This window comes from Alexandromys fortis, unplaced genomic scaffold, assembly GCF_014885135.2.
Source record: "Alexandromys fortis isolate MF-2015 unplaced genomic scaffold, M_Fortis_MF-2015_v1.1 scaffold_56, whole genome shotgun sequence".
Taxonomy (NCBI): domain Eukaryota; kingdom Metazoa; phylum Chordata; class Mammalia; order Rodentia; family Cricetidae; genus Alexandromys; species Alexandromys fortis.
Window position 1 is genome coordinate 2175893 of NW_026067935.1, and position 10540 is coordinate 2186432.

The following is a 10540-nucleotide window of genomic DNA, read 5'->3' on the forward strand; positions in this document are numbered from 1 at the left end:
ATCTGTCTTCATCATACCCATGACTTCCGGGTACAGCATGAAGTGAAGGGAGCGGATGGGCTGTCTGAAGAAATGACCACAAGGAGCACTAGGCTAGAGGAGAGGGGCTGGACCCCTGGAGAAATTTCCCCTCTGTACCCATCCCTGCAGGGCTAGCAGGAAAAGGAAGGGTGTGTTGGGGTCCTCTGTATATACCAGGTGAGAAGAATCTAGTTGTCCCACAGAAGACAGAGCAGACCAAGCCAGGGCACGGTGCTGTCTGTGACAAGAGCCTTACAGAGCCTTAGCTTGTGAAAGTTGAAAAGGAAAGCATGGGAGATGGGAGAGAGTAGTGAGATAATTAAGGCCCACTCCCTAGGAGCAAGTCCTCGCCTGGTATTATAGGTTAGCTACTCCCTCTTCCCTAAACAGGCATAATTCTTAACTGCATTATTCTAAATCCTACCCTTGTAACTATAGATGTGTAGCTTTCACCTCTCAAAGTTTTGAAAGTCGCAACTGGTCAAAATGCAGAGAACAAATGACCATGGGGTACCCGACCCCCGGTTGATAACATCACAACACAACCCCTCACCTGAGCTCAGGGAACATCAAGGAAGAGGGAACAGAAAGACTTCAAGAGCTGAAGGAGCAGGACATCTGCCGTGAGATGTCCTCTGTATATGACAGGGAAGCTGTCGCCTAATGAGACCTGCACAATGACACCTTTGGCCTCTGGGGGATGGGACTGAGCCTAGTCTGTCAGGGTTGGTAAGATCTACCCTCTAACCCTGACAGCTGCGCTAACAGAAGGGCAGGATCTTCTGCTAACTTGAAGAACCACTCTGGTTGAGGCCCCTGGAGCAGGGCCCTACCGCTGCAAGGCAGGGTAGTCCTGTCTGGGCGACCATGCTACCCTGGGTGTTGGGGTCCTCAGGGAAACTTCCAGGTTGGTTCTCCCACCCTACTGAAGGGGTATTCCTCTTGGGGTGAGGCTGACTATCTTGCACCTTGTATAATGAGTCCACCCACACCAAAGGCAAAAAGCAAGACAGGCCAGACCCCATATACCAGGCCAGTCAGCAGCTGCCCCATTTTCTCTGGACAAACCAGCTGGGCCTATCCATGTCCTGAATTCCTAGTATAACCCAGAGCCCAGGTACTGTGTCATGGTCTCTGCCAAGGGACAACAGCAGGTAACACTGAGTAGGGGCGTCAGAGAGGGAAGAGAGACAGGCCTCTTTGAGAGCCACCTGAGTACTTTCAGCTGTGGGTATGACGTTTCTAGAAATGACAACGAGAGGTATGTTGTAGCTCTGAGGACCCTGTAGCCTTCCTTCTGTCCTCGGAGAATAGAGCTGCGCTGGCCTGTCAGGCACCCAGCTCTGAGATTAGGCACTTCTCAGGGCCTGATAGTGTCTCCCTCTGATGCCAGGAAAAGGATAGGTTAAAGGCCACGTGCCATGAGCCCAGATGGTGGCCCAGGAGCTGGCTTTAAGAACCACAAGGAATCAAAATGCAGAGAAACCCTTGGCACATGGCAGTACAGTGAGACGGAACTTTATTGAGCTGCGCCAGGGACACACACATCACCGATGAGTACAACTCATCCCCCGTAGCCACACTGCAAGCTGCTCTCATAACATACAGAACTCCAAGCCTCCTCTTTGCAAGAATCAAATGGATGTGGGACCTATACTGCCCCACAAGTCGCAGCCCTCCAGACCCTAGGGCAGAGGCAGTGCTCACTCCCAAAAGTTCCTACAGACACTGGCACCCATGGACTCTACTGCTCTATTTTCTATTTTTTTTAAAGACAAGGTCTCACTATGTAGCCTAGGCTAACTGTGAATTTGGGGTTATCCCAGCTTCATCTCCCGAATGCTGAAATCACAGGCATATGCCACCACACCAGACACATTTACTTTAAGGGGCGAAATTTTATCCCTGAGTGGTCTCAAGTAGTTTAAAAACAGAAATAAAATACAGGCTTTCAAAAACTAAAAACTACCCTGTTAAGTAAAGCGATGGTCACTAATTTTACTTGATAAGAAAATTGCAAAACAAATAACAGCATCCACTTCTTTACGGCCAGCCCCATCAGTCTGAAAACACTTCCATGAAGAAAAGGTGAGATCTTTTCAACAATTCTTTTCATTCTGTATGGCCTAACTCTTAAAAGAAATACCGAAAGGCACCCTTGCCTCATGTCTTTCCCCCCTTTTAAACACAAACATGCATGAAACAAAGTTAGAGCAGTGTACAGTAAGAGGTTCTCCTGGGAGCACCTCTGAGAACCTGCTGACATGGCTGCTTTAGGAAAGTCTATCTGTGGTACCAAGGGCCTTGCTACAGCTCTGCCAAGCAAGCTGTCACAACACACTATGAGAAACAAAGCAAACATCAAACCTATAACCTAAATCTATAGCCGCTACATACCAACCCTAAAAACCAAACTGTGGCTCCCTGACCCCCACCCCAAACCCCCTCTAGAACAACAGTCATGTGAAAAGTAGAAAGGGAAGGATTGGCAGAGTTCTGGAAGGAAGCCAGCACACAGGCCCTCGCTGTTGGTCAGAGGTAGTAGAGGCGGTTGGACAGGGACAGGTTCGGTTCTCTGTGGATGCTCTGGCCCACAAGGAAGGCCAGCTTATGTGCATACTGGCAGGGTGCAGGAACTCGGATGACTCCCTGTGGGGGAAAAGAGGGCCAGTCACTGAGTTGAGCTGGGTGGGACTCCCAGGGTCCTTACCACAGTAGGCTGAACAGGACAGGTGGCCCTGAATGGGGGCCTGAACAGTAACGCACTCACAGGCCAATTGTAGTACACATGGCAGAGCTTGTAGGTCAGTCGCTGGATGTGGTCAGGCTTCAGGCCACTGCTGTCATAGATGACATTGTAGTGTGTTGGGGACACACTCCCACTCCTCACTGCCTGGCTCACGATGAAAAAGTCATACCTGGAAAGGCAGGAAGAGCCAGGCAAGGCAAGGACACGTGCTTTTATATAAGGAAAAACCTCGTCTTCTAAACAACCTCATTTTTTCTCCAGCCCCAGTGTGACTGTGGTGCCCAGGACAGGGCAAACTCTTCATGAGCCACTGTGGCAGCACGCACAGAAGACAAGACTCTTTCCATACGTGTCACCATGCTGTGTGTGTGTGTGGAGGGCTTGTACACATGGGCGCGCAGCAGTGGCGCCAGAGTAGGGCGGAGCCAGTTCCTCCTACTGCTTCCATTATTAGTAACAGCAATGCAACAACTTTAATCACCAAGGACTCAGAACAAACGTGCAAGAGCCAGAGGTAGAGCAACTGTACACAGTTAGTAGAGGACCCAAGCTAAGGCCAAGCTAAAGAGCACACTAGAAAACTTAGCATCCATCCGAGTTCTGTTCCCTGGCAGAGTGTCAGTCAGGAGGCTCCTGTGATCTGACCATATCAGCAAAGGAAACTGACTCTGTGATCCTGATGTTACCTAATTAGACAACCTGGAAATCAGAAGTGGTCTACACTGGAGTCTATTTGGGATAGAATGAGTCCAAGATGTTCAATGATGTGCCTGCCAGGAAGAGACAAGCTCTGACCAAGAGAGGGAGAGCTCTGTGTGTAGCATCCAGACTGCCACCTTCAAAGGTTCTCCTGCCATCAGCTCCAAGGGCCTGAGTGGCTCTCACAGGACTTAAACGGCATCTGGTGAGAACACATGCCTTCTACTCTAAACTCATGTGGGTGTTGTCCCTGAGCTCATGGGCTACCAACCCTCTTCTTGTCTAGTGCCCTGAACACTCAGTGATAGTCCCAGGTTCTGTGAAGGGTGAGAGGGGCCTCAGATTGGCCCTTCCTAGGTACCGGCCTTATCTGTTTGCCCCACTTTGCTCCTGGAGTGACAGCAACTCTCTTCCAGAGCCAATCCCATAGGCAGTGTCGGAGCAAAAGAAAAATCCAAAATAGTATATTTCAAAATAAAACCCCCACTCAATCACATAGCTGAAAAGAAGCACCAAACATTTTGTAGCCATTTCCGTCTCTGAGATGCAGGGTCCACAAATGATTCAGAGTTCAGATTTTGGAGCATGTGCTTAACCCGGGAGAGTTAAGTACCCAATTTAGGTTTTAAGATCCACGATGCTTTGCTGTTAGCAGCAGCTCACCCACCCGAGTCAGGGAACATGGGGGCATCATGGAGGCTTCCTGCTCTCGCCTGCAATGCCAGGAGCCCTCCAGAGCCTCACTCTCTAGAACAAAGGATGTCAGACTAGGTGGTAAGTTTCTGCCCCCCAGGGACAACCATCACAACCTCAGAAGAGAGCTAGTGAGGAGGTCACCAGAGATGTACATCTGTCTACCTATATGGTTAAACCTGCATGCTGTGACCGGCCTAGCTTCCTCTTTCTTACTTTGGAACTTTGAAGTCAACTGTAGGCTACAGATCTGCTGACAATAGGCCCTCTCATCACCTTGAGCCCTGGAGGACTGTGTGAAACATCACAGAGCTAAAGATCTGGTAGAAACAACCTATAGATGGGTTATATATGTCAAAATATAGATGCTGCCCGCAGAAGCTGTTCCTAGAGTCTGAAGTGCCACACACAACTAAAACTATCATGGAGCTGCCAGAGGGTGTTGCTTCCGGGGTCTGAGCATTGAGAAACCTGGGCTTTAGGAAATACGTCAAGATCAGCTTAGCTGAAGAATTGGGACATTTAAGAAACAGTGTCATTCAGGAACTGGAAAACAAGCTAACATTGATAGACATGAGGCCCCAGAACTCACCACTCTGGCCTAGTGACCTCCACATCGATGACTGTCCCCGGTAGAGGGTTCTGGAGTCTTCCCCCAGACTGAGCAAAAAACCTGGCATTGACACGTTTCTTCACCACAATCACAGTCAGTCTTGGGCTGAGGACAAAGAAGAATATGGCCATGCTGAGCTGGTGGCCTGTCTAGGTAAGAAGTCACATGTTCATGTATCCTTCAGGAAAGAGCCCCCATGCCCTTGACACATCATCTCATTGCATGCTGGAGGAGGGTAGGCCCCTTCCTCGGGGACAGACCGAAGTCCACGAGTGACCTGGAGGTGGGCAACAATATGTCTTTTGGGGTCCCATGACAGGCTACTCAGGCGTGGGCATAGACCAAATCTACCACGCCTATCAAATCACAACACTGCCTTCGGCAGGCTTCCAAAGTATTTGGTGTCAGGGCTACAATGGGCATTTTCTACTCTGAGACCTGTCTGGAAGAGCTGGTTCAAAGGCATGTACACCTTAACCACCAGCTCCCTCTACACTGCTCACACTAAGGGAATCATCAGATGCACAGCCAGAACATGCAGCCTCTAGATGGTTCTTCTCCCTGAGGGCAAGGAATAGTCTTCCAGGAGACTCACCGCCTCACCCTCCCACCTCTTGAGATGCTCCTCTTAAATTCCTGGGGACAGTCATTTGTTCATACACAATCCACATGGAAGTCAGTGAATCGGACCTCAGAATGAGGCTGCCATCTAACATGACTGGCAGTCCTGATTCAGAGGATATCAGTTCCTCTCAAGCTCAGACATGGCTGACCCCATTCTCAGGGAGAGTGGGGCTCTAAGAACATATTACTCAGTAAACTGGTTGTTCTCCAGTGATCATCAGCTCCTAAGGCCTTGAGCATGAAGCCCACACTGGGGGCTTCTCTTTCACAATGTGGTAGCAATGAGAAGCAGGGCCCTGCCAGAAATGTCACCGGCTGCCTCTAAAGCTTTGCTGTTGCAAGACCTGCCAGTTGCTTGCAGCTCTGGGTGCAACACAGAACAAAGCTGGGTCCTGGGTCCATGTGCTTGCCTAGACTGGGCTTAGATCAGGAAGCTCAGGATGGTGTGCTGGCAGGGACTGCTGAGGAAGAGCCACAGAAAAGTGCCCTACCCTGAGCAGCGCTGACCTATAACTTATCCAGACCCAGTTTCAGGGAACAGGAAGCTCAGGCTGCCTGCTCAGCCCTGCCTCCATCTCTTATCCCTACTTTCAGCCCAATTCCTAGCAAGCCCATGCACCCTCTCCTTGCCATTGAGTAACACTTATTTCAGAGTGGGCAGCCATATCCAATCCCAAGGACTCACTTGTAACCTCTCCCAACTGACTTGAGACAGTCCAGGAACTGAGGGACCTCATAATTGACCAGGGTCTTCAGTTGTCCATCCCCTACACCATCTCGGTACACAATGACACGGCTAGGCATATATTCATTGCAGCCACTCCAAGCCCTCAGAGCAGCTGCAAAAAGTGGGGGAGGTTTTGAGTTCACAGACACAATACCTGTTTCTCCCAGTTCCCAGCCACTTTTGGGAACAACCCAAGGGCCCCAGCAGATTACAAGGGTACACAGACCCACCTTGCAAGCACACCTTGAGCCCATCCACCAATTCCTGGCCACGGTCCTGAAAGACGCAGCGGGAGAACCAGCTGTTCAGAAAAAAAGCAGGGTGGTGAGGGCATGGGTCTGCCAGGCTCAGCTGCTCTGGCCTTCCTACGAATCTTCTGAGGAAGATTCTTGCTACCCTTCCCATATCCCCAGGAGGCCTCAACTAAGCAGAACAAGAGACCAAAGTCACCCATGGCAGTTTCCCAAATTCTAATCTAACTCGGCAGGGGACAACTGAGAGCAGATCACCTGAGAGCACCCACCCACTACAACAAGTGCTGTCCGCCCTGTTCCTGACAGAGCATGTTTTCCGCGCTTCCCTTCTGCTCCCCAAGACCAAGGCCACAGCCACTAACATCTACACGTAACAAGTGGTCAGGATCCAGGCTCTGCGGCTATGGCTATTCCCTCATTCCACAACCACTGAAAACTAATATTGAAAAAGCAGAGGACTGGGTGAACTGGGCTATTACACTGAAAGCATGAGACACATTTCAGGGGCCAAGAACAGCTGTCAAACCAAGGCACTTTCAGAGTTGGCCATTTAATGTGCCCTAAGGCACACAGTAGAGAGCAGAATGGGGATGTTCTGAGTGTGGCAGGACAGGGACAATGAAGGCCAGTCCCATGCTTCATGATACCACTGCTGCTCCCTGGCTTACCGGGTCATCCCTTCGTTGATGCTGGCAACGAATCCTGCGATGGACCTCCTCCCAGCTGTGGTGTCATGGTAACAGTCGATACCCACGATCATTGCCAGCTTCAGCTTTAGTGAAAACAGTGTCATTTAGCTGTTGCAGAGTTTTGGCAGCCGTGAGCAAGGCTGGCTCCTTTCCCCCAGATGTCCACATAACCAACCACCCCGTCTCCGATGGAAGCAGACTCACAGGCATGTCCACCCGCCAGAGTTCACCAATACCCTGTCTCCATGACAGCAGACTCACAGGCATGTCCACCCACCACCAGAGTTCACCACCACCCTGTCTCCATGAGAGCAGACTCACAGGCATGTCCACCCGCCAGAATTCACCACCACCCTGTCTCCATGAGAGCAGACTCACAGGCATATCCACCCGCCCGAGTTCACCAATACTCTGTCTCCATGACAGCAGACTCACAGGCATGTCAACCCACTAGCCGCCCGTCTCCATGACAGCAGACTCAGAGGTGTGTCCACCCCGGTAGCTGCCCCATCTCCATGATAGCAGACTCACAGGCATGTCTACCCGCCAGAGTTCACCACCCATCTTGCAGTTCATCTGCAGGGCAATCTTGGTGGCAATGGCCATGACTGTTTGCTGCTTGCCCAGGGTCCGGGCCACCACACACTGACTTGGGGTAGGGCAGTCTGTACACAGGTACTTTTTGATGGCATCATATTTGTCCTTCCGATTACTTGACAACAGACAGACAACCTGAAAACAAACCAAGCACCTCATTATAGAGAACTAGGGCATGGAAGGCCAAGAGCAAAGGACATTTGTCACTCTAGCCACGTGGCAGAGCTGACTGGTGGCGTATCAGTGGGACAGTAGTAACGTTTTAATGCTGGTTTACTCTGAGTGATAAGCACTCACACGAGAGGTGCTGCACATAACAAACCTGGGCTTTAAACAAAGTCATTGCAACCTGGGACCCGGGCATGGCACACTATCGCATGAGTGGTTCCGGGTAAACAGAAAGGCAAGCACAGCTCTGCCTCTGAGGTGGACAGACGTGCAGCTCACAGCTCCCCAAGAACCATGGCTTTTGCTTGGGAATCTGGTCAGAATGGAAACTTTCCCAGGAAGGAAGAATGACAATTCTGAGAACAAGAAGGAGTCTTTGATCAGGTTCCCCCAGCCCAAACTCTGAGGGTCCACATTTAAGTTCCTAAAACCAAATCTAGCTTGTGACTCAATTCCAGCACCCAATGTGTACCCAGACTCTTGTTTTTCAATTCTCTCTGGTCCCCAACAAATTAGGCTCCACCTGCTGTCTCCATCACTCTAGGTAAAATGGCAGCTATCCGCCTGTGACCTCTGAGAAGGAAATGAAGGAATAGTTCATGAAGCATAGCAGGCCACTATTCAGGTCTCTGCCACATGGGCAGCCTGCTCCTGCTCCTCGTGGTGGTGTGGCCTCTTGAGCTAGAGGGAACACACCAAGGGTACGGGTCACTCCTGTGCTCAGCAATGCTTCTGCATGAGCCAGAAAAAGCTTCCAGCTGGTTCTTCAAGGCTGCTTGGCTTGTTGAAGGCTTGGACTCTGGTGCATTAGTGTTCAGAGGTAGGCTTTGGGCACATGGTTGGACATCGAGGGCTCTGTTGCTGGTCTGCCTACTGAGCCATGCCTTGGTGGCAATGGGAAATGGTGGAAAACACAAGAGCTGAGGCTGGGTGAAAGAAGGTCGGGTCACCACTGAAGGATGTTCCCTTTCCTCTCTGTTCTGGGACCACCATAGGGTGAGCAGGTGTGAGTCTCCACATGCTCCCTGCTGGGATGCCCTGCTTCACCAGACACCATGGAGCCAAGTGATCCTAGCAGAAACATACATGAGCTGCAGTCAATCTTTCCTCACGAGAAGTCTGACTAGCTCATCTAGACACTCTCCCATCAGCAGCCGTGAGCCAGCATGGCACAGCTCCAGCCCTAGACTTCCCTTTACCACAGCCACAGAGGACCGTGTCCTGTTCACTGGAGGTCCATTATGTTTGTTCACTGCATGCAGCACACAGGCTCCCCTGAGCCACAAAGGTGATGGGGGCTGTGGAGCTTCACAACGCTGGCTTTGGCCCCCGCCATCACAGCTTTAAGCCTGAACAGTGAGTGGCGTCACAGAATCTGCTCCTCTGGGACTTTGCTCCGTTCTTGGAGGCCAATGACTTTACAGGCCAATGAGGTCTGCAGCAGTGGCCTCGGGGTTTGAGGCGGCAGAGATCAGCAAAATACATCAAAACGTGAGCCATGTTTATGGGAAAATTGGAGCGTTAACAGTTAACTGGCTAATTGCTAAATCCACGTATGCAGAAGCTCCTCCTCCACGGCTGAGGATGTGGGGGCTGGGGAGGTGGGTGGAATGAACTTCCCAGTGTGGTTCCCTTGCAGACAGTCTTCCACCTTTAGCCTGCTGTAGTTTCCTGCCACACAGAAGGCCAGGGCTTCCTGGACAGAGGGCAGTAGTGAGGTCACACTAGGCCAGTTGCCGCCTGAGCCCTGACTCCACACTGCTGCGATGCTTGGTGGCCCTCCCCCACTTGCTGGGGAAGGCCCAATTGAGTGGCAGCCCCATGAGCAGCAGCATAATCACAGACCAAGGAGGACCGGTCTTCAGCGTCCAAAGCCTTTCCAGGAAACACACAAACGTAGATGTGTGTCTGGTATGAGCAGGAGCACCAGGTGATGGGATCATGGGCCCAGCACAGTGATGCAACAGACAGCGTGACTGAATAAGTGGCCCAGGTGGCTATCTACACTTCCAAGACCCAGCTAAAAACTGTGACCAAGAGTGTGAGAATGGGGTGATGCTCTCTCCTCAGGCTCGTGTTCTCCCTAGACACACCTCACATCACTGCATGGACTCACACAACACACACGGGACCTACTGTCATCAGGCTACCTTATCACCATGCCTCTCCTGGGTGCTAAATCTCACACGATGGAAAGATGGCATTCACTAATGTCAAGGTATCCCAGCTTAGGAGAGTCTGGCTGCTGACCTCACCCTGTGACTTCCAGTGTCTAGAACCAGAGAATCAAGGCAGAATGTGGCTTTTTCTTCATGGCTTCTCATCTTGTGCAAGGCACACACCCACACAGGCACCAGCCTTACTGAGCTCAAAACCCCAGTCTTCTGTCCAAGGACCCCCCTGCCCGCCTCAGGCTGCAGCACTGTCTGCACCCAGCAGCTACTCACTATCTGAGTGTCTGATGTCACCTTCTGCTGCAAGGCTCTCAGGTAAGCTTCTGTTCTGTCGTCCACCTCAATCCTAGCAACAACAACATAAAGATGGGCGGTACACAACCCTCAGACCTTAACACAGTCAACATCCCTGCACCAATCCCAAATGGTACAAAAGCAGAGATACAGGAGCTCAACTCAGTGAAGGGCATGGCTAACAAGCTGTACCACCATCCTGGCTTAAGAACCTACCCCGAGACCCAGCGGTGGTGGC

The 10540-nt window shown here is 51.2% G+C and overlaps 1 protein-coding gene across 4 annotated transcripts in view; it reads right to left on the minus strand.

Moving 5' to 3' along the window:
• Positions 1–1539: 1539 nt before the first annotated feature.
• Positions 1540–10540, minus strand: part of Piwil1 (piwi like RNA-mediated gene silencing 1) — a 51145-nt gene continuing 42144 nt past the window's right edge. For all 4 annotated transcript variants that reach the window (XM_050146657.1, XM_050146655.1, XM_050146658.1 and 1 more), the window contains 8 exons: positions 10282–10354; positions 7601–7801; positions 7049–7152; positions 6357–6427; positions 6085–6238; positions 4755–4880; positions 2792–2939; positions 1540–2670 (listed from right to left, as the gene is read on the minus strand). In XM_050146657.1, the coding sequence (XP_050002614.1) occupies positions 2554–2670; positions 2792–2939; positions 4755–4880; positions 6085–6238; positions 6357–6427; positions 7049–7152; positions 7601–7801; positions 10282–10354 (994 nt within the window). In that variant the 3' untranslated portion in view covers positions 1540–2553. The remainder of the gene's footprint in view (positions 2671–2791; positions 2940–4754; positions 4881–6084; positions 6239–6356; positions 6428–7048; positions 7153–7600; positions 7802–10281; positions 10355–10540) is intronic.